Source organism: Amblyomma americanum, chromosome 5, assembly GCF_052857255.1.
Source record: "Amblyomma americanum isolate KBUSLIRL-KWMA chromosome 5, ASM5285725v1, whole genome shotgun sequence".
Classification (NCBI taxonomy): domain Eukaryota; kingdom Metazoa; phylum Arthropoda; class Arachnida; order Ixodida; family Ixodidae; genus Amblyomma; species Amblyomma americanum.
In genome coordinates, this window is record NC_135501.1 from 144,698,593 (window position 1) to 144,722,447 (window position 23,855).

General features: G+C 45.2%; 1 protein-coding gene across 1 annotated transcript in view; it reads right to left on the reverse strand.

Moving 5' to 3' along the window:
* LOC144134248 (uncharacterized) overlaps window positions 1-23,855 on the reverse strand; it is a 587,847-nt gene that overhangs the window by 260,061 nt on the left and 303,931 nt on the right. The window contains exon 5 of the mRNA XM_077667207.1: window positions 9,422-9,599. Coding sequence (XP_077523333.1) covers window positions 9,422-9,599 — 178 coding nt within the window. The remainder of the gene's footprint in view (window positions 1-9,421; window positions 9,600-23,855) is intronic.

A 23,855-nucleotide genomic window follows, 5' to 3' on the forward strand; every position in this document is an offset into this window, starting at 1 on the left:
AATTGCGAGACCGCCTTTGCCGATTTACCTAGCTAACTTGTTTACAGACAGGTGAGAAATTGGGCCTCGGGTCAAAATGTTTTTCTTTCGCCATCGGGTTATTTGAGGTAAACAACGTTTTCGCAGCGTCGTTGCTGGCGCAGCTAAAGGATTCTCTTTATTATTTTACCAAGACTTGCAAAGTGCCTATGTTATCAAAGTGTCTTTTCTTTGGATTTATTTATACTGGGGCAGAGGGCATCCTTGCAACGTTCTTTCTTTGCCTGCCTGTGTACTTTCGTGCGAAATTTATTATTATATGCACGTGTCAGGATGCATGTCGTTCTTATTCTTTCCACCGCAAGCGATACGAACGTTATGAACGTGATGACACAGAATGCATATTGTTGCTGTTATCACGTTATGAACCTGATGACACAGAATGCATATTGTTGCTGTTATCTTTTTTTCTCCCACTCCTAAGTACCTTTCACTTGAGGAGAAAACACGCGATAAACATAAATTCGGACAAAACTCCATAGTATGAACAACCCACGTTGGTGCTCATGTGCTCAAGAATTATTTACATATTAAACAGAGCATAAAAAACGCAATGAAAAGTTCTCGTCTTTCCTTATCTTTTCTGCGCTCTGATAATTTTTCACCATCTAGCCAGGTTTCTCCCCGTGTTAAAAACAAGTGGGCCCTTGCTTGGTCTTTTCTCAAATGTCCTCTGGCCGCTTGACTCTCTTAACGTTCTGCCGTTATCACAGATATTGTTTTGGAGTGAACGAGTTGTGATCAGGGGATTACATAATCATTACTTTTCCCTTGTGAAAGAGCGTGGATACTTCGGACCAAAAAACTGAACTGGCCATTTATTCCGAATCAATAATTTTGTTGTCTCGCGTCCCTGCTGTTTGGTTTCTTCTAGGTGGTACCGCGCAGAAAGAATCCTATTCGTCAAAATCGTGCCGCAAATCGTCATCCGAGCGTCTTAGCAATAGCGGTTTTGTTGTATTCTCTTTTGTGCTAGTACTAAAAACTTATAATGTTACAGTTAGGATTTATTGACCTGACTCCATTTCGCGTTCCTTATCCATGCTGGCCTTCATATTTTTGTAGGCGTTTTTGTAAACAGTTGAATAGATCAGCGTTTTGCTCTTTTCCTTGCAATGTACGAAGTAACATTAATGCTCCTGGGATGGCAGTTGCGAAACACCAACAAAACGGCTTTAGTGGGTGCTACATGTACAGTTACTGAATACTGGTTTCCGTCATTGTAACAGCTACAGATAGACTGTTTCAAAACAGGATTGCCCAATTGCTGAAAGAACTATTTGCAGAATGCATTATTGGTTCTTCAAATAGGTACAAGGCTATCCCCGGGCCTGGTGCTCGGCTTTCCAGGGAGGATGACTTGAGAAAGGACCCTGTGCCTTCAAGTCCCGTCACTTTGAGCTTGAACAGGCACTTATAAAAAAAAAAAACCGCCACAAATGGGCTTCTACAGCACGATGCGGATTTAGGGTTGCTTGACGGCGGAACGAACCATCGGCTAGTTGACACAACGTTTTTTGGTCGAAGACCCCTTTTCCCAAGTATCTCATTCAAGAACGGCCGAGCACCAGGCTGGGGGAAATCTTGCACCCATTAGAAAACATGTGTGTACGTGGCGGCACTGGGGTGCGGCCCCGAATGCGAGGCGGATGCTCTACCACAAGGCAGCCGCTTCAGTTAAAGGTTAGCCATCTCTGTCAAGTGGATGATTTCTCAAAATTAGCTGGGTTCAATTTCCGATGGTTGAGGTCCCATGATCGCCGAGCACCAGGCAGGGAGCGCCCTAGTACCTATTTCACTGGTAGGTACCCGGCAACACCGAAGTGCCTCCCGCTGCCTTGGCGGACGCTCAACCACAAGGCCAACCGTGGTTGGAAGGGGGGGGGGGGCGACAACCACCGTTGTAGGGAGTGCCATGGCCCCCTTCCGCCCATCCAGATGGAACCCTTAAGTGGCCGAGCACCTGACCGGACGGCACCTGCTTCCATTCATGCCGATGGGTGCCCGCCGATGGCACTTCGGGCACTTCCACAAACCAGGCCGGATGTTCTAAGACTTGCGGGCCTCCTGTTTAACCATCGACAGCGTTGAAGTGTTTTACGCAATCGACGCCGTTTAGGGGCTTCTTTTGGCAGCAGAGATATTCGGTAGGATTTTTCGACAAGAAATCCAGAGATGAGAACGACGGCAATGCCTGCAGCGAAGAACAGTAAGAAGGACGGATGAGTGATGGGCTTACCCTACCACGTGGCATTCTGGAAGTGTTAAGAAACGCCTAAAAATTTCATAAGGCGGAATGCTTGAATTCTGAACTTGAGAATGTCGATTAGAAAACAATTCGCTTGGCATGGCGAATAATTCGGATATTCGCACACCTCTAGCCAGATTTAACCATCACCTAAATGAACAGCAACCAGTGGTCGCTGATATGTACAGGTTGCGCATTCCTGTGCATTCCCGACAAGCGCCATGTCTTCACCGCCAGCAGCAAATGCGGTGTAACTAAATGGGGATAATTTTGTTTGTAGTTCTGTGAAAATTACAGACGACGTTCAGATGCTGCGCGAACGTGTTGCTAATGGTAGCCTACTCTCCACACGTGCTGCAAATTTTTGACTTGTAATATGGCTCCCGCACTCGTGCCGACTAGTTCTTCCGGTAATTCCAGGTGTAATCTTGGATGATCGGCACCATGCGGCCCGTGGTGACAGGCGCGCAAACTATAAGCATTTGTCGCCGTTTTCTGGGATTCAATCGCGCATTTGTAGATAACGCGACCCTAATGTTCAGGACAAAAAAGGTTGGCTGCAGAGTTGGCCTCAGATCGCCTAATATGGTCCCGTAAAAAAGTAGGTCACTGCGCTTAAAGCAGCCGCAGATGCAGAAGTTCTGTAAGTCGTAAAGTGGCTTCAGGAGTAGGCCATGACTGCTCGACATGCAGTTCATCAGCAAGCACTTTAAGCACCCTGTTACAAAGTGTAGGAGCATATATCTGCGCATTTTTGCTCTAAAAACTAACGCGAGACTCCCTAAAAGAGCCGCAAATCCGCTTTTCAACACGAGGCTTCCAAACCGTGCCGCGCACCCCCGAAACGCGCGGTTAATCCCGTAAACATTTCCCGCCACTCGGCGAGGCGTTATACGTACTGACTTCAGGCGCCAGTTACAGTTCGCACTTGCTATACAGAAGCGGAGCAGAACCCGGGCTGGAAAATCCTCGCTTAATCTTCGAACATAAGCGGTTCCACGAGCGGTGCCGCCGTAATAAGCCTTTTTAAACTCCAACAAGTTCGGTCTCTGTTTGCTAAGCACGCTTACGAGAAAAAAAAAAAAACTACAAAGGAAAAAGAGCGGCGAGGGATTTTTTTTTTCAGAGCTGAAACTGAACATCTAGCGGTGCGGAAGAGTGCTCAGGCTTTGCGAAGTACCGTTATCAGCTTGGAACCGGTTTTCAGTGCGCTTTGTTTCAATGCATATTTTTTAGCTTACATGCGACTGACTCTCGGTACCCGTGCACTATCCTTCCGAAGGACAGGAGAAACCCTCGTGGAACGCTTTCAGCCTCTCGAGAGCGCTGAATATAGAGCCCGGTTTCATCTGCGTCCTCTCATGGGCACTTACTTCCTTATCGGGCCTGCTTATCTCGAAAAGCCTCTGTCAGGTCACCCCAGACGCGTTGAAACTGGCTATCTCTTCACACAGTATGCGTTCCTGCTGGATTGCGCCCTCAGAGTGGATAAGAGTATATAGAAGGGGAGGGGGGAGGGAATGCAACACGAATGATCCGAGTTATGCAACATGAAGCGCAAAAAATGTGCGAGATCCGTGTTCTTGTAGTAGAGCAGGGAGCAGAAAATTAATCGTGGTTGAGACAGTGAATGCTGTGCGCGTGCGAGAAGGTGCTATTGCGTGCAGCCCAATGCAAACGTTTTGACCAACTTGGCCACGAGGGAGCGCAGCATTTATTGCAATGTGCGCGTGCGTGCACGCATCCTAGAAAGAATGTACATACGAAAGTTGAAATAATTTTTTTCACGACAAAACTTTGCTCTATACGGGCATCCTGAATCAAGAAATCTAGAAAAAAAAGAAAACTAAAGGGATGACGGGAAGAATTAAGGGATGTGAGATTAGCTAAGTGATTGAGTTGAACAACCTCGGTCGAAAGTTTTCAGGCCAGAAGGTTTGCTGCGCAGGTTAATAGTTGGGAACTTAAAGTCACGCGTAAACCCCCAAACGCGACTGTTCCTCCAGCTCGGATGTTTGAACTTCCGATTTGCCGTAACTGCCAAAATACATGTTTCGCGAGAACAGTCCGCAGGCTGAACGCCTATGACAAGAGTTATGACGGCTGTACCTACATATACCTAATCACACATTCTAGCTGCGGACTTTGCTTGCATTGATGGGCTGGTTGTGAAAACACTGGCACTGTGGGAACTGTTCAGAGGGTGTTTCCTCTTCTGAAGTGCATAAAATATCCCGTGCGCCCAGTGACTTCAAGTTCCGTCTGCATTTCTGGTCAATGTGAATTTCGAGCTTGAAATTTTGCTTCCATTATTGGCGGTGTGATGCTTTCGTCAGGCGCAAATCGATGAACAAATGCTGGGAAATAATATTTTGGTACTGAGTGGCATATCTGTCGAACAAAAAGAAAGGAGGAAATGATCTGAGATATATCTTGTCGCAGGGAGGTGATATCATAAAGAGAAGATTTAAAGTACCCGAGTAGAATTGTTCTTGAACCAGTCATAAGTACTGCTAGCCGCACCCTTTAAATGAAAAACAAAACTTTCTTTTTGTGTGGCATTTCTGTACAACGATGAAAAAAGAAATCATGGTCTATTTGGTCGCAGGGATATGGTGTTAATATCACATTATTTCCTGGGCCCTGACGGCATGCTTTAGGACGTGTCATAGGTACCGCTTCTAACACCTTCGAATTATTGTCGACATTGAACCCCATTCTTTCTCCGGTCATAGCAACGCCTTCTGACAACTTCACAGTCTTCTCACCTTTGGGTGAAGTTGTCATTGCCTGTCATTCCAGTGCTCCTCTCTTGAGGCGTGAAACACGCGTAGCGTTCCAGATTTTAATGTTTTTTAATGAATGGCACCGTGTTATATCTCTGTTACACAGAACTCATGACATGTGACAACGGTATTTAGACACCGTTATGTTTCTAGGCGCCTCCACGATACAAGGGCCTGGAACTACGCCATGAACGGTGCCTTTCTTGTTTTGTTACCGGCATGTTGCTAGGGCATAGCAATTGCCGGCTGCAATCTGAAGGAATCTTACTGTGCAGCACAGACTTTAACCCAAAGCCAGGAAATACAGAATGCATCATTTTATTTTCTCGACTAACATTGGTTCACGTGAAAACGAATTGTGATTGACGTACGGTCGTAATTGCCCTCTCAGGGAGTGAACATTGGTCCATTGAGTGATTAGAAATTTCAATCTACGCTCCTACTCCTAAAGGACTATCTACTGCGGCACTTGTAGTCGTTTGTGGCTCATACCGGAGGTTGCGCTGAACAAATTTGCACAACACGAAGACTGTCGTTGATGTTAATAACTTCTTATGCCCTCTCCGTTTGTGTGAACCGAGGTAGGCGCAGCACCTATGTTTTAGCACAGTTAGAACAGAGGAAAGTTCGACACTATTTTTTTACGCTTCCGCCAGATTCTACAGCATTCATTATTATTTCAAGATCATTCTTCTTTGTCGCAAGTGGGCTGGGCTTCGCCATATATGAAGGCATTGTAAGGATGGCAATGCATGACACTTTTCATTAAGAGTCCTCGGAGCTCCTAATCAAGGCAGCGCGTCAAATCACCTGATTACTCTCGGCACCCACGACATTACTTCTATCTATGCAGAGTTCAGGCAAACGCTCTGATGTAAATTTTGTTTCCTCTCGTTTTCTTTCCCGACTGCGCCACGCTGTGCCAATGTAGGTTTTGTTAACTACTCGTCTTAGGCATTCGTTCACTTCTGCCGTGACACTTAGGGTAGCCTTGTGAAATTCTGGAGCAGCAGATAAAAGGGTATAAGTCAAACTCCTTTTCAGCCGCTTCAATTCCGTGCGTCATATACCCCTTATGACGCACTTTAATCAGGAAAGGCAAGAGACATATCGTGTGCAGAATAAAAAAAGAGTCAGAAAAGGTCGACTTGTGTTGAAATAACCTCAGGATATGAAACACTTCAGGTTGGAAAACTGACACTTCAGTACTTGAGGTTCGTCCACGCTCACTGCGTTGCGAACAGGCCCAGCGCCGATAAGCTTCTGCGACGTCAAATGATGACGTCAATAGAGGTGATAAAGTGCTTGACCTAGTGCGCCGATGTATATCGAGTATTGTCACCGCTGCTCTGGAGATCGATAAAGGCTTAACGGTAGGAGTGTGTTGCTTCGAGTGGAAGAGATAAGGGAGTAAATTACAAGTCTTCCTTCCGCTCTCATTCAATTAGGCGCAATCGTTTTAAACACTCTTATTTCCAACACTTAGTTTTTGAAATTGTTTCATAATCTAAAACAGCGATGCAACACATCCCTGATCCACATCTGAGAGCTTTGGGTTTTCAGGAGCAGTGGAAGTTCAGCTCATAAAATAGTATACGTTTGCAGGCAGCAACCGGTAACTTGACGGTGGCGATTCTTGCAAATAGCTTACATAGCGAACTTAAATCTAGTGACTGTCACAATAACCCACTGCATATTTTCGGTTTTCACAGTAATGTACCATAAAATTGAGGTTTATGTCATGATTCAGTGAGACAGAACAGAATAGTGGGTAGAGCGGACAAATTGAAAGACTTTACTGTCATTCGCACGAATCGAATGGGAGAAAATGATGGCAGCGCTCCTCGTCGCATCGCGCTTGCCGGAATGAATCGTCAGGGTGAAAATTTCCTAATATGTTGATCGTAATAATTGACCAGAGTTGACATGACAAATGAACTTGCTCGCAAGTGAACTCCAGCGCTGCCCAGATTTCTCGTCACGATATTTACGAAGTTCTGGGTTAGAGCTATTTTGATAAAAAGAGACAGTCATAGATATCTTATGACTACGCAAATTTCAAAAACGGCTCAGATTTTAACACAACTAAATCGTACGAATGGTTACTTTTTACGCATTTTTCACTTAAAAATAACCGCCTTTTCGTCTCGGTAAAAGGACACTTGCAGTTCTAAACCGCTGACAGGTCTTGGAGAAAACAGCGTTCCGTGGTGTTGCGGGTGCTCACTATAAATTGAAAGGCGATACCTTCGTAAACACAATACTGCTTGTATAAAGAACATGTTTTCACTTTTTCTTGCAAAAGGTACAGTCGTGGTTCCAACCAAATACTCCGCACACATGAAAGTGACAGCTTTAAAACGGTATTTCAATAAACGCAAGAATAAGTTTAGGAAAATTCTTTTGGCGCGTATAAAATTAACTGAGGGAATTTTCTGCATGCTCTTCGTGCCTTACTCAACCAACTTCATATTCAAGCAGTCCACATAAATAACATTAGAAACAACCTGGTGAAGGCATTCCTTGTCGCGCAAGATTCACAACATAATATACTGTGTCACTACAACATCATCATTCATCAGCCCGACTGCACCCACTGCAGGCCAAAGGCCTCTCCCATATCCCTAAAAATAATCATGTATCCTGTGCCAGCTGCAACCACCTTGTCCCCGCATACTACCTAATATTATCCGCCCAGCTGACTTTCTGACATTCCCTGCTAGATTTGCCTTCTCCTGGAATCCATTCCGTTAGCCTTAATGCCAATCAGTTATCTTGCTTTTTTATTGCATACCGTACTCATGTATACATTTCTTCTTGTTAACTTCAACTAGAATATAATTAGCACGAGCTGATTACCCAACCAACTCTTCTCTCGTCCTTTCAAACAACAATACAGCTATAATTTGTCTTTCCGTAGCTTGCTGCGTTTTCGTCAGTGTATGTTCAGAGCTTTTCGACAGCCTCTACGTTTCCGCCCCATAGGTGAGTAATGATAAGATACAGCAATTATGCACTTCTAGGACGCCGCAGTGGCTCAGTGGTTATGGCGCTCGGCTGCCGACCCGAAAGACGCGGGTTCGATCCCGGCCGAGGCGGTCGAATTTCGATGGAGGCAAAATACTAGGGGCCCGTGTACTCTGCGATGTCAGTGCACGTTAAAGAACCGCAGGCGGTCGATATTTCCGGAGCCCTCCACTACGGCGTCTCTCATAACCTGAGTCGCTTTGGGACGTTAAGTCCACATAAAGTGAAACTAGTTATATACTTCTCTCTCTAGGTGTACTGGTAAACTGTCATTCACAATGTGAGAGTACCAGCCAAATGCATTCTACCAGATTCATGCTCGCCAACTAATTTCACTCCCGTGGTCCGCACCTGCGGCTACTATAGGCACGAAGGAGCGGTATTCTCTTAGCGCTTCCAAGTTATCACTTCCCACCATAAAGCTCTGCTCTCTTGCGCGCCTGTTGAACTGTACTTCCGTTTTGTGCATATTAAATTTCAGAGCCACTGTTCCTCTTTACCTGTCTAGGTCCTCGGACATGCTTTGAATTTCGACGCCTGAATTTCGTAGCAATGCAATGTCATCAGCGAATGGCAGATTAGTAAAGAATTTTTCGATAAGTTTTATTCTCAACTCTTCTGAATACATATATCTAAGTACCTCTTGTGAACACGCGGTGAACAGTGCCAGAGAGGTCGTGTCTTGCTACATGACACGCTGTCTAATGAGAATTTCGTAACTTTCTCTATGAAGGACTATATTGACGGTGCAGCCGCTATTGATATTTTTATGCTATATCGTGTAGTTTTCTCCTTTACCACTCTATATACTCGCTTTCTAGGGTATTCAGATTTATTTTATTCATTGTATTACACATTGTCGCTTTATGGCAGGCGGAGAGCAGGCTCAAACCTGGTCACGTGGGCCCTTTAGCTCTTCTTTCGATCAATCTTCTTTCACTTTTGGTTTTCCCACATTGATCGATCGACAGATCGATCGACTGATTGATTGATGAGCTACTTCCCGTGGCTATTTAGGGTCGTTTAAAGAGAGTGGCGCCCAACTGATTTTTTATTATACACTGTACTTGCGATGTATGAAGCTTTGGCCAGGTTGCGTGCAGGTGGCAGATGACATAACCATCTGCCCCGTGAGAGGCCAGTGAGAGCGCCAAAATTAGAGAGACGGTTTCCACGGGTAGTCCCGCAGTCGCCATGATTAGACAGCTGTGGTTGGAATCTATGGTCCGTGCGAGAAGGCAGAACCAATTGTATAATAACAATGGCCATGATCCCCGCGAGAAGCACCAACTTGTATCGCCCTCATGTCTGCTGGACTCACCCGGAGCCGTTGGGATGTGGCGAGTCACGACGGAAGCAGCAGCAAGCACTTTTCCACGAAGCGCTGCGCTGTGCCGAAGACCTGGGAGGCTTCGTGGTGGACGCTTGGGGGGCACAGGGCGTGCAATTGAGCGGCGGTCCTGCTAGACTCCTGCGAAACCAACGGAAAGGAGAATATACTGCCAGAGCATTAACACCTATTTTTGTGCTAGTTGGTACATACTTTAATTAGAGAAAAACTAGCGCCCAAACCATGCAACCCAGATAAAGCACGACACTCCGTTTATCAAGTGTTCCGTAGGTCTGGTCTACGTTATCCCCTTAACCTGTGGGAAGTTTTATGTCGGTCAGACTGGCCGCTGCATCAACGAGCGTTTCGGGGACCATGCCCGAAATTTGTTAGAACTAAAAGATAAGTACGCACATTTGGTTGCGCACGTAATGAGCGGCGACGGGTGCGAGGCGCGTTTGAATGAGACGAAGATTCTTGGCAAGAGCACAGATAAGACTGCGCGTGTTAGCCTGGAGGCTCTCTACATAAAGAAATTTGGCTGTAGGTGCATCAGTAGTCCTTCTTTATCTATTTCTGTCTGAGATTTTAAGTTTTTAGATTCAGTTATTATGTAATTTTTCTTTTCTTGCGTGATTTTTGGCTGCCTGCACGTTTCTGCGAAGCGATGTTCCCTTTGTTCACCTTCTCCTCGTTGTCATCCTTCTCTCCCCTTGAAGCTTCACTCTATATAAGCTGCATCCTGGCTTCAATAAAAACTCATTTGTGAGAATAGCGCTTGTGTCTCGTCGTCGTACCTCTTTGTGGGTTGCGTGGTTTTGGCACTAAGTTTTCTCTCAGTTAGAAACTGGGCACTGTAGCGCACAGCTTTCTCTCCAGTACTGGAAGCGCATGAGAATAGGTTACTGGTCCGAAAAGTGAGTACCTGCCAGCATGACAGCTGCTGTTAGGTTAATTCCTTTGTCATATTTCGGCATGCTTGACGGAAGCCCGTCGAACCCTGAGGTGGGATCTAGTGTTACTTTGAATCTAGCTCCATACAACTTGGCGACCTCAAGTACTTATTTGTTTGGCATACAAAAGCTGCACTTCTGCTATGCTTCGCTAAGTCTCATTGAAATGTGAAATTATTATTTCACCCGCCACTCCTCTAGGTTAAAGACCATGTTTTTGAAGTTTTAGTTTGGTTTCATGGGGTTTAACGTAGCAAGACGACTCAGGCTATGAGGGACGCCTGGAGGTCTCTGGATAATTTTGAGCGCCTGGGGTTTTTTAACTTGCACTCACACAGCACAGTACACGGGAATCTAGAATTTCGCCTGAATCGAAATGCGGTCGCCGCGGCCTGTCATAACTATGACTGCATCCCGCATCATAACGAGCGCGTTGCGAACGCATAAGTACTTTTTACGTCTCTTGAAAAGCAACGCTGCAGTACTTCAAGAAAACAATTTCAAAGAAAAAATGCTAAGAACTAGGAAGCAAGATGTGTGTTCCAGCTCTATATTCATCGCGCAAGCCTGTTAAAGCACCGGCGTTAAAAAAACAAAATCGCAGAGAAAATATTTAATTATTATTTCTTTTATTACTAACATTATTTTCATTCTGCACATCTCCAACTGGCTAGCAAAAAGCAGCAAACGCCCGTTCTCGTCTTGTGTTTGTGCGGTCTTTCGAATCTGAAATTTTCGTGGAATGCGCATTCAGAGTTCTAAGAGATATGTAGTACCTATTTCTCACCACACTTTTCTCGCCTTTTACTTTCTCCAACTGCCGGCCGCAACATCTCTGTCGACTGTGTTGTCGGACATTTTTTAATTGGTTTGTGTTTTCAATATATATTTGCGCATTATCTTTCCATATGAGCTAATTAATTGAATTTGCACAGAGATAGGAAGTGCCGGCACCTGAGGTTAGCGGCTGATATAAATTACTAGAAACATACATGATTCATGCTGAGGAGACACTCGGCAAAAGAGCGTCAGGATTCTCTAAAGAACAAATTGTCGGTACTTATAATCTATGAGCAGCTGAACTAAGGAAAATGGCGTAGATTGTTAGTTTGTGCTTATTTCTGTTCTCTTACTAGCATATACCATTACAAGTATCGAGCGCGAAAAAATTAGAGCCAAACACATCTACATGCAATAAAGTCCTTACGGAGAGTACAGGGGAATGATTAATTAATTTACTGGAATGAATAACTATTTAATTTACTGATCTATTGACATACATCAACGGTTGACATTTGTCTGGCAGAGCTAGACTAGGGACTATAAGGCACGCTTAATTAATTTTGTTCTGCGAGTCTTTCAGGAGCCCATAAATCATCATAGAAAAAGCATTTTGCGCACCGGCTGTATAGAACTATGATCGCCGTGCCTGTCTTTTGAACCCGACCCTTCGTTAGTTAGAGCAGAACACCACAGCCAATGAGCCTATGCTGCGAACCTACGCGCAAAATCGCAAATGGAGTATCGTTATTTATGATATTTGCTAGATTTAAAAAACTAAACACAATTATCTTTGTGATTTGCATGAGACTATAAAGGTAGATTCCTTTGCAATCACGTTTGCGCACCTGAGGAGGCAGAGCTTCAAAATACAGTAAATGAATACACAATTAGGCAATGAGTAAGAAAATGGCTTATAAAGACAAAAGAGGCAAAGTAATCCACACCAAACCCAGCAGCAATTCACGTCTTGTTAAGCACTGCACAGACACAGGTCAGACAAATAAACCAAAGGACATTACACAGCAAATTTGAAAGGACGAGAAGCATGCTTGGGGGACAGTAATTTGATTTGCTGGCGTGTGAAGAGGGGGATGTCGTTGGGTAGATAGCTCTGCGGGGTCGTTTCTTTCAAAGAATGCTCAAGACTTTACGCGCTGTTTCGCATTTCGTTTCCTTCTTTACAGAACTTGCGGTTTTACTTTTGCTGCATTCGTCATTAATCGCGGTGCGTAAATTTTGCTCTCACAACGGAACACCTTCAGAACTGCACGAATGCTGTGACGGAGGTGAAAGGAAAGCACGACATTCAGCAAAATTGTGAAGCGTATTCAAATTTCCGAACTCAGATGGCAAGGTAAACACGCCACCGGTGAACAGGACCCGACGCAGGTCTGTCATATCTTTCTATATAAGCTATATTTTGTACTTGTGTTCGGACAAATGTTTCAGTCGTTTTTACTTTACTTGATGATAGGAAGTTTTGTGGCATCAAGATGAGGGACTGGGTAGTATGCTTGAAAGCTTTCGGGCCCAGATTAACGGAAACTGAGTATATTGCTAAAGGCAGAAAGAAGCTGTGATTAGGCAACGTTATGACTGCAAAATGTTCTCGTTTTGTCCGCCCTAAAAACATCCGTCACAATGAATATGAAAGCAAGAATCTGCATGTGTGATGACACAATTGTTTTACTGCCGGAAGTACCAACAGCTTTCTTTGTGAATAGATGAAGTCAACGCCTGCCATATAACTGCGTCGATTTCCTGCCCTTTTTTGTATTTTTCAGAAAATCTCAATTCGAGCAAAAATATCAAAAGTTTCAGTAGCTTACAGGCTGCTTTCGTGTGAAGTGGTCTGAAGCCTATTCTCGGAGTTAAGCCGCCAGTGCCAAAAAGGAAGTACCTCAGCTAAACGAAACACCATGCTCGTTGAAGGATTGTAATTTGTCTTGCAAAGCGGCGATGCAATAACTTATCGCAGAAAAAATGAGCGTCCTAAAGCATTCCATTCTTGTTCTCTGCCGTCAAGCTGTTTTTCAGAAAACGTGCATGCAGAAGAAAGGAAGATAAACAAACCCTGCATTAGAAATGCCTTTTTATGGAATCTGATATTACAGAAGAGACATTAAATATACCTCAATCTCTTAGTATTCAAACAGAAGAGCGGTAAGTTGGACAGGTTAGTTGAAACACATTGACGAAAAACTATTTTTCTCGTCACTGTACCCCCTTTTGTGCTTTTTTCAGCTATCTATAAGCTTAGTATTTGTGCTTGCTTTATATTTTAGCAAAAATATATCCAAAGACCCCACTCGTTCACATATACTATTTCTTATAGGAGGCCTCGAAACTTTCTCTTCAGGGCCCTCTTCCCGGGAGCATAAAAAACTCAAAACTCAAAACTTCTTATCATAGTCGTCTTTGGGGTATATGTCAAACCTAGACTTTGGAGAGACGCTTCACTTCTCGGTCAGTAATGTGAATGCATGACGTGATTTTCAAAGAGACTGCAGAAGGTCTAGAATGAAGGACGGAGACAACTTTTAGACGTAACATTTTTTGCGAAATACTTGCGCTGTGCTTATGTGAGGACAACTTGTAGTCAAGCTTATTTTTATTGTGCATGCAGGAATCAAGATATATCATTCCCACACTATCGAATGCAAACCGAGTAAATTGTACTGGACAGGGAATGAACAAAAAGCCCCCGAAAAGATAGATAACTATTTTTTTGTTCAGCAATTCTTAACCACCGCACACAGAGACACCACTGTGGAGCGGTGTGTCTCCGCAACATTAATTTCTGTGCGTCGGGCCTGGGCGAAATGTGAATCGTTGCCCCACATAAGAACACACCCCATTCGAGTGTTAAGGTATATATTGGTCAACCTAAAATGAACTCTAATATATTCGCAGAGTAGTATTCTCTCCTTTTCTCAAGCTGTACCCTATTGAATGTGTCGTTGATACCCATGCTAGGAGACCCCTGTTTGCCTGATAAGTTCATTCGGCATGTTCAGCGAGGCGAGCCAGTTTAATGGTGGACGGACAAAAGCCGTTCCGCAGAAGGACGTTTGTAGTTCTTCTAAGGCCCGCTCCTTTGTGTTCGAAGGACCTGAGCAGAGGAAGCAGGAGACCACGCAATAGCATGACCGCATGCAGCTATGTATGTTGCGGAGACAGAAACTGGAAACAGGTACAGAACCCTAGTACCCATGTTAACAATATTCTAACTTATATCAATGGGAAAAGGGCGCGGGCAGGGCATGTATTGTGGAGGAGAGATAACCGAGTGTCTCTTTCAGGAGAAACAATTCCGAGAGAAACAATTGCCGCTGGGCACGTCAGAGAATGAAAGCGGGTATAAAGCTAACAATTGCGAGTGGGTAGATGGATGTCGTTGAGTCATGGCAGGTTTAATTGACAGGAAATCAGTAGGTTAATCAGTAGGGTAAGTTGCAGAAATGTTTCACTGCATGGACATAGCTTGGCTGATGACGATGATTCCAGGAGTCAGGGTGATTCTTGTCAGTGAAGCAGCTTTGATCGGCTGAGCCAAAGCAAACTAACCGACTTTACGATGCTCCGCCAGCTAGCGGTGCGTGTTAGCCCGACCGCACTGTTGTGATAATTACCCCTAATTTTCTTACCAGTGACGCCACAAGACGTAATGTTGAGGTGGAATTCGTCATTTTCGTTACGTAGTTAATAATCGCCAGTAGGAAATTTATCCCCTTTAGAATAGATTAAATATTGGGGGAGTTTAATGAAAGGCAGTACTCATTGCCTTAATACTTGGAAATGATTCCTTAGTGATTTAAAAATAAATTGACGCACTTCTCGCATAACTGATTACCCACCATGAAAATGCTGATACCCTAATATATTTCATTCATGCACTTTGCGTAGAAATTCATTAATGTTTGCGTCTACGTTCTGCTCACTAGCGAAGTTTCTGACGAATGTGTATAACTAATTTCTATCTTCATGGACGCGCTCATGTGGTCGGTAATTAGTTACCGCACCCTAATTATAATCCACTACAATTTATGGGTCTCCCCTTAAAAAAATGGACAAAAACGTTCCCACGTTTTTTCGGTGAACAGCCAGTATGTACTTTCAACGCTCGATAGCTATGTGGAGTGTCCTTTTAAGAGAGCATCAATTTGTTTGCCCTGCTTGAGCTATGCCGCAGGGATTTTTCCGATTGCTTTCAAAGCCGCGTCAACATTGCATCACAACATTTCTGAATCCGCAAAAGTTTACAGTTCTGACATTTTTTCTTCCCCCAGTTCTTTTTCTGGTCACGAACTGTTCCAGATGCTTCCGTTGTTAAGATGCATTTTTCTGGCCATATCTGCATGGTCAAGTCTCAAGAAAGAAAATTATTTACTTCTTGAAAGCAAAGTGAATACTTTGTCGCGCCAATCAGTATGAGGCCGGCACCATGAAGGAAATGATTGATTTACTGGCTGAAGTGCTAGAACGTATGATGGCGTGGAGCCGAACGGCGCTTGACGCCGGCATGAGAAGGGAGCTCAATTCGGCTGCACTTCAGCATCTTCATCTTCGGCGGCTGGTGCTGCTCCTGCGGCATAAGGCCGCTGCTGCCGCTACAGTAGGTCCCTCCGCTAGTGAAGGAGTCCGGGGAAGCTGGGCGCCGGAACGATACTTTCCGCTTCTGAGGAGTGGCAGGGAAAGATGGCGGAGGAAGGCAGCCGGTCGGTTGGGGCAGAGAGAGCACACATGAAGGTACAATGGGCGGGGCGTCCTCTGTGAAGGCCGGCTTCAAGCGGTCGATTGAAATGGTGTCAGTGCGCCCAAGAATGTCGACGACGAAGAACTTCGGTGTTCTTTCGAGTAGACAGAAGGGGCCGTCGTAGGGGCGCTGAAGCGGCTTGCGGAGAGAGTCTCGGCGAACAAAGACGTGCGTGCAAGTCGCTAGTTCGGATGGAACATGTGAAGATGGTCGAGAGTGGCGTCGGAGCTGCGGCGCTCTGAGATGGCGGCAAAAATAGCGGAGCTGCGTCACGCAATCGGTAGTGTAGACGAATCGGTATATTCGAAAAATTCAGCGGGAAGACGCAGGGGTGAATCGAAGACATGTTCTACCGGAGTGCAACGAAGATCTTGTTTCAGTGTAGCAAGGAGGCTAAGCAGAACCAGTGGTAGGGAGGGAGTCCAGTGGGTGGTGTCGAATTGAGCTTTGAGCGATGTTTTTAGCGAACGATGAAGCGTTCGATCATACCGTTGGCGATGGGGTGGTAAGCAGTAGTTTTGATTCGGGAAGTTCCAGGTAAAGTCATAAAGTTAATCAGAAGTGAAAAATGAAACTGGGCGCCACGGTCATTGGCGATGGTCGAGGGAACCCCGTACCGGGAGACCTAGCCGGCGACGAAGGTTCTGGTGATGGTGTCACAGGTGGCGTCAGGCCAAGGGAACGCTTCGGGCCAGCGAGTAAACCAATCGATGCAAGAAGATATGACTGTCCAGCGGAAGGTGGCCAGGGACCCAACATATCGATGTGGACGTTGTAAAAACGGGCTGACGGCGTAGGGAACTAGCCGAAGGGAGAGGTCGTGTGTTGCTGAGTTTTAGACTGCTGGCAAGCCAGGCAAGCACGGGCCCAGGCGCGCACGTCCTTGTTGATGCCGGGCCAGACAACGTTTTGTGAGAAGGTGCTGCATGGCGCGAATTCCGAGATGGGACAGGCCGTGGAGGGCATCGAAGACAAGACGACGGAAGGCAGAGGGGACTAAAGGGCGCGGAGTGCCGGCCGAAGTGTCGCAGATGATGAAGACGTGGCATGAAGGGAGAATTTCACGGAGAACCAGCGTAAGAGGGTTCTTGCGAAGGTCCATAAGTTCCGAGTCATGTTGCTGCGCTTTTGAGAGGGCGGCAAAGTCGAGGCTCAGTGATGTAGCAGCAGATGCGAGGGAAGCAACAACACGTGACAGAGCATCCGCCGGGGCATTGTGCAGACCTTGCACATGTCTGATATCGGTCATGAATTCTGCCAGGTACGAAAGGTGACGAATTTCACGGGGCGAGATTCGACCGCGCCCTGATTTTATGGCAAAAATAAGTGGTTTTGTGGTCGGTGACAATATGGAATTGCCGACCTTCTAGGAGGTGCTTGAAATTCCGCATGGACATGTACATGGCAAGGCGTTCACGGCCGAAAGTACTGTAGCGGCTTTCGGCAGCGGAAAACTTGCGGGAGAAAAAAAAAACAAAGGGCTCCAAGAATCATCCACGAGCTGGTGGAGCACGGCTCCAACGCCGAGTCGGAGGCGTCGGTCTTGAGGCGTAGGGGTGCATCAGGGCGCGGATGAGCTAGGAGAGCGAGGGAGGATAGTTTTGCTTTGGCGGCCTGGAAAGAATCCAGAGCAGCCGAAGACCATGTCAGTTGCGCGGAGCTTGTTTTCTTGCCTTGAAGCATGCCCGCTAGTGGTTTGAGGAGTGCAGCATAGTGAGGGATGAAAAGGCGATAAAAATTGATAAGCCCCAAAAATTCACGGAGCTTGCGGATTGAGGCAGGCTGAGGAAAGTCTTGAATGGCCCGGAATTTACATGGGAGAGGCCGGGTGCCGGAGCTGTTGACATGGTGGCCAAGGAGGTCGAGCTCCGAATTGCCGAATTCACATTTTGCTCTGTTGATGATCAGGCCGTAATCAGAGAGACGTTGAAAAAGCTGCCGGAGGTGTTGCAAGTGCTGCTCCGTATCGCGTCTGAATACGAGGAGGTCATCGATGTAGGCCATGCAGAAAGGTAGACCCCTTGTAACTGTGTCCACGAAGCGTTGAAATGTCTGGCCAGAGTTACGGAGCCCAAATGCATGCGGAGGTATTCGAAGAGGCCGAATGGTGTGATGATTGCAGTTTTGGGTACATCGGATGGTTCTACAAGGATTTGGTGGTAGGCCCTGACGAGATCAATTTTAGAGAAAATTGTGGCGACATGCAGTGCAGAGGTAAAATCCACGATGTGAGGTAGAGGATAACGGTCCGGAACGGTAGCGTTGTTTAGGGCGCGGTAATCGCCACAGGGGCGCCAGCCTTCTGGGGATTTCTTCGGTACCATGTGTAGAGGGGACGCCCATGGGCTAGAAGAAGGTTGGATAATGCCGAGCTCCAGCATGTGTTCGAACTCGTTGCCGGCGAGTGACGCCGGCACGAGGAGGAAGCTCAATTTGGCTTCACTTCGAAATCATCTTCGGCGGCTGGCGCTGCTCCTGCTGCATAAGGCCGCTGCTGCTGCTACAACTTCATGTACGTGTACAAAATTTAATTGAAAGCGTCGCAACTATTGAAGCTTCTAACATCTAAACACCTGGATTTGGTGTAGGAACACCCGACGGGACGTACAAATATTCCTTCTTTGAAAGGCAAAAATGGCGCCAAAAATCTTGAAAAAAAAAAGACAGTCTAAAGGGTCGCACAAATCTGACAGACGGAAATGCAGGAGGCCGTGCTACCAGGCTGACTCGCTTGAGAGATATTACTTTGCGCGCGTTTAAAAGGGACAAAAAAGCGCCGCATTTACGATATGAAGGATTCAAAATTGTCCTCACACAAGGTAATCACTGCAAGATGAAGCAGTGTTTTGGAAATAAACTGCGAGTTCTCTATCTATGCCGTTGTGTACGTAGCGCCTTAGTGGGTTAAGCTTCAGTGAAATACAGGGTGTTTGAGGGGAGAATAAGTAATTTTCAAAAAAATGTTTTTTTGGGGTAAAAGCATTGCTTTCGCGGCAGAATATTATCAGTGTTGGCGGACATCGGAATGGTAGTATATTGTCTTAAGTAGTAAGCTCGTTAACTAATTTCTGATAATTAACTTTTCAACTATCACAGAAAGGCAACTGGTTGCAATTTGAGAGGTGTAGCCTGTCGTTAGTAATAGCCATATCTGTTTTTAGAATTTCGAAAATTCGATTGTCCTCGGCGCTGTGGCTTGACAAAATCTGGCTACATCGTGACAAAATACATGCGATTTCGAAAAGCATGAAGGCAAAGCAACCTTTCCAGTGCACGTAACTAGTCAAAAAAGCGAAGTTTTGTCGAGCCACAGCGGCAAGGGTAATGTCGTTTTCGAAATTCTACATAGTGACATGGCTATTACTAACAACCGGATACAAACCTCTAATAGCATCTAGACGCCTAACTGGAATAGTTAAAGAGTTAATTATTGAAAATTAGTTAGCCAACTTACTAAAGCCGATTCATCGGTTTCCTGCTGGCTGCTAACAGTGGTAACACTATGCCCAGAGAGCCAAATTTTTACCTAAAAAAACGTAGTTTTGAGAATTGTTTAAAATCGTCCCTGAAACGCCCTGTATGATGGTATATCAGCACAATGCTTTTGATGGTTCGAAGTCACTAAAATGTTTGCTAGTAGTAAGCCGGTTTTGTTTTTTGACGCTTTGAAAGTTTCGTGAAAGCTTTCTTTTCTCGACAAAACATGCATCTGTGTTTTCATTGCGAAGTTTTGGTATTTTGTGCTCGCCGAAGTGTTCTCAGAGTCGTTCCTATTAACACCAAGCTTATCAAGAGGCTTGCTCCTGGAAACGCACCCAAAATACTAGAGCCAAGATATCATATATAAAACAGGTTACATGAATTGCATACAAGGTCTGCAATTTGCTCACAAACTATTGATGGCTACCACCGTTGGAGTCCTGCGTGAGATACCAGGAGAACATATTCCACGCAGCATTATTAATAAATTTTTTAAGTAAACCGAGAAAAGCGAATTTAAATAAAAAGAAGAGAGTATATAAATGCACGTCGTGGAGCTCCTGTTCTACTATTGGTACGCAACTGAAAAATTTCTCGTTAAGTTCAGTAGTTGCGCCACGTGAACGAACAAGCAAAAACTTTTTAAGTTAAAGAAAAAAGACGAAATTAGAATTTAAATCGGCAGTTGGCGACGCAAGAATCGTAAAGCGCACCTGAAAGCGTTTCTTCAGTAAGGATAAATGAACATGTAACTTCACTTTACTGCGCTCCATGTTGCGAACATACGATTGCTCGCATATTGGATTTTTTTCCAATAACGCTCAACTCCCTAGTGACTTCCTGATAAACAAAAAACCAGCGCAAGAAACGAGGACTTAGTCTCATGTGCTCCCAAAGAAGCTTCTGCGTTGGCTATTTTATTCCTACTCCGCCATCTCTCAGTGCAAATGCAAAACCATCGAGATTGGATTCGTAGAACGCTCCTATTTTGTTCTTCAAAGACGGCAAAGACGGTGGAAGGAAAAAGTGAGTAATCGTACTAGCCATGCCTTTCATGCTTAGTTTAGATTCCTGTGCTGAGAATGTCGAGAACTTGCTTATGCATAGTTCGAATATATTGCGCGGCGCTTGGAATAAATAAGAACATGTTTGAAATGTCTACCAAAATATGTTTTACGGATATTTCCGTAGTGTCGGACTGCATTGAGTTAAAAGTGCTCTAGAACGAATTCGCGTAGGCCGAAAGTAAATGAAACGAGTGTTCTTTGGAGGCCGAAACGGTATTGGCAGAAAGTTTCGTGCTGCAAAAAAGTAATGCAATAGGCCACTTCAAAATTCGGAAAATATAAAGACAAGGAAATGAACCGAGGTCACCATTGATCTTGTAAGTTGTAATTTATCTTAATCCAATACCGAATCAATGCAGGGAACTTGAGGAGACACAACATAGGAATGAGGCGGAAAATATCTCTCAGAGGACAACCTTCAACCAGTGCCGTCTGCTTGATTGCATGACGTCGCGGTAAGCTACATGGCTCCTGGCATCATGTTATCACATTTCGGTAACAGGTAAAAGGGGTTTACCACAGCGTAAGTAGACGCCATTGGTTTGAGGGAATCCTCTGAAGGATGTGCACCAAATGTTGGCGTTGACCTATGAGTTCTTGAGTTGTATCCGGCGGTTCACCACAGCTTTGTTTGAACGAACCAGAAAAGCACTTGGCGAGGCTTGTTGTGCCCATGGCTCTTCTGGAACTGCCAGAAATTCCCCTCTGTTGCGTTCGATTTACGCTCGCGGTGTTAAAAGAGTGATTGGTAAGCTCAGGAAAAGTAGAGCGGGCATTGCGTCTCCGCGAAATCCCTGATATCACCTTCGACATTATGCCTGGTATGTCGCAGTGCAACATGAGCTGCCTAGAATATACGTGTGTGCGAGTGATCCGAAATTTGCCCCCTCTGAACAACAGCAAGCTTCAGCGCAAGTAAATATAAAGCAAAAATAATAGCTTGGTGAGCATGCTTATCTGCCGATCAAGAGGTGATTCCACACAAAGCGCTCAGCCAATTAGATGGATTATTTGTTGCGGAGTTCAGTGCGACTTGTTACAGGAGTAGTTGACTCCCATCGGAAGAAAACCCAATAACGCGAATTTTTTGACGCGAGATCCAGGCAAGTATGAAAGAGCACGTACACGGCGTGGTGGTATACGCCGAGAATAATAAAGAAACTTGAATTCATTTCCAATATAGCAATAAGAGTGTAACTAATGTGAGTAAAGTTCTGTCGCTTAATGCATCATCGTTGGCATGGCCATCATCACAGTCAGCATTATTCGAGCTCTGGGAAAGCAGAATGACAGGCTGTCCAAATAATTTTCAAATTTGTCTTTTCTTTACCAATCGCGTCCAAGAATTATCAGCCATTTCTTTTGTCTAGTCTCTAGATTGGACCCCGTATTGTCTCCGATCGCGAGTCTCTTGCGCTATCTTGAATTCCTTCCTTCATCAGCCTATTCTAGTTATTCATGGGGGTTCGGTATTTCTTATGACTGCCCTTTACCTCTTGCTACCTTGCGTCGTCTCTACTGAAAGCTTCTCCTCCCAAAGAGCTCTGTCAATCAGTTCTCAGCACTTCCCTTCCGGCCTTCTTCGTGTCATCTTTCCTATGATGTCCTTCTCATATAGCTCTCTTCTGACATGCCCTCCGACCCTCTTCGCCCATGGCCAAATCAATGGAGCCTTCATTACAGCCGTTTTACTCCCATGTTTAGCAATTCTACCATGCCCCTTAAGTGGTGACTCTCCACCGGAAACCTCCTTGTCACCCAGTAGATTCCTCTAAACATCCTCGCGTCAGTCACTCCACTCCTCGTGATATTCCTTTTTCTTCAGAACTGCTGTCTTATTTCTCCACTGCAGAGTTCTGTACGATGTCCCGAGCAGAACACATCAAGACAGTGCACTGTTTCAAAAGGAACATGCGTCCAAACTTCTGAGACGACTGTGTAGACACTTGCCACGTGTATGCTGGTTGCAAGGCAACAGTAAAACAGGGCCGATGTTCAGAAAGACTTGTAGTTTCAAGAACTCCAACACCAGTTTTGGTTTGTTCGGTTAACCAACATACATCACCCGTTACCTTCATGCTTACCTTCACGATGACAGCTGCCCTCGTGCAAAATAATCGCACACCATCGGCATCGTCGTCGCTTTGGTTACTTTGTGGTAAACGGGCTGGGCAAGCAAATACTTCTCTAACGGGCGTGCACTGGCCACGAAATCAACGGTTTGGAGAGGAATGCTTGTTTTCCTTTGACTTACTTGTGGCGTTAAGCAGTGCACTCGCAGACCAGAGGTGGCTGGGGGGAGCTAACCATCGCTTGTTAGCTCTTACTTGCTGCGCATAGTATCCTAATCACTTAGGACGGCCCTGTGGCTGCAGATTAACTATTTAAACGCCGTCTTTTGGCGGGAGTGCCTAGAATGTGTTCGTCTTTGACATACTCTATGCTGGCTGAGCCAGACACGTGATCTTTTATAACAACTCCAGCGCAGCGTTAAAATTACAGATCGTGGAGGATGCAAAATAACATGCATCGTAGTGGGGAAAGTGCTTGTATTGAATAGAAGCTGCCGGCGAAATTGAATTTTTGCGAAATAACTTGGCATGCGCTCTTCCACTGGCACAACGAGTTAAGACAGTGCAGAGGTTAGCTGAGATCGCCTCATTTGATATTACTAGCACTACCAAGGCGTCTTCTTTTTCAGAGATACTAGCGCACTTAACTTTTTTTTGTCTTCCCTACGGGAAATATGTGTCAGCGCTCGTGTTGAAAATAACACTGATAAAACTTAATAGCAGAAAACCTTAGCGCCGTAAGAAACATGATCCTTCGGTTGACATGATCCGCGGGGTTTTTTTCCGCACAAACATGGCTGGGTTGGCGTCTTGACCTTTAGAATTCTTGAATACTTCGGAGCCCTTCTATACACATTACGCAAGTTGAAAGGGAATTAACACAACCTTTTATTTAAAGTCCATACCTTACGTGCAGAAGGCTTTTTATATCAACTGCTACAGAAAATCCCGCAAAGCTAGAAGCACGAATAACCTTCCAGGATAATTTCCTGCTGCTAGCCTGTGCCGCATAAGTGGCGACGTTTCTGTTGCTGCTGGAACGCATTCCCCAGATCTGCAAAGCAAGGACTTCTTTTCTTGCTAGAAGTTCCAAGGAAGAAAACGGAAGAACGCGCCTAGGGGTTGAAACGATAAGGACGCTGGCAGTGTTTTTTTTTTCGCTCGCGCAATTAATCAGGAACACGTTGTAGCCTTTTTTTTCGCTGTTTCAAAGAAAAGAAATAACTTAACGCATACAGATTCACGACGATGTTTGAAGATGCGATAACAGAGAAGAAACGGGTCAGTTCTTGCAAATTTTAACAGAAAAGAAAT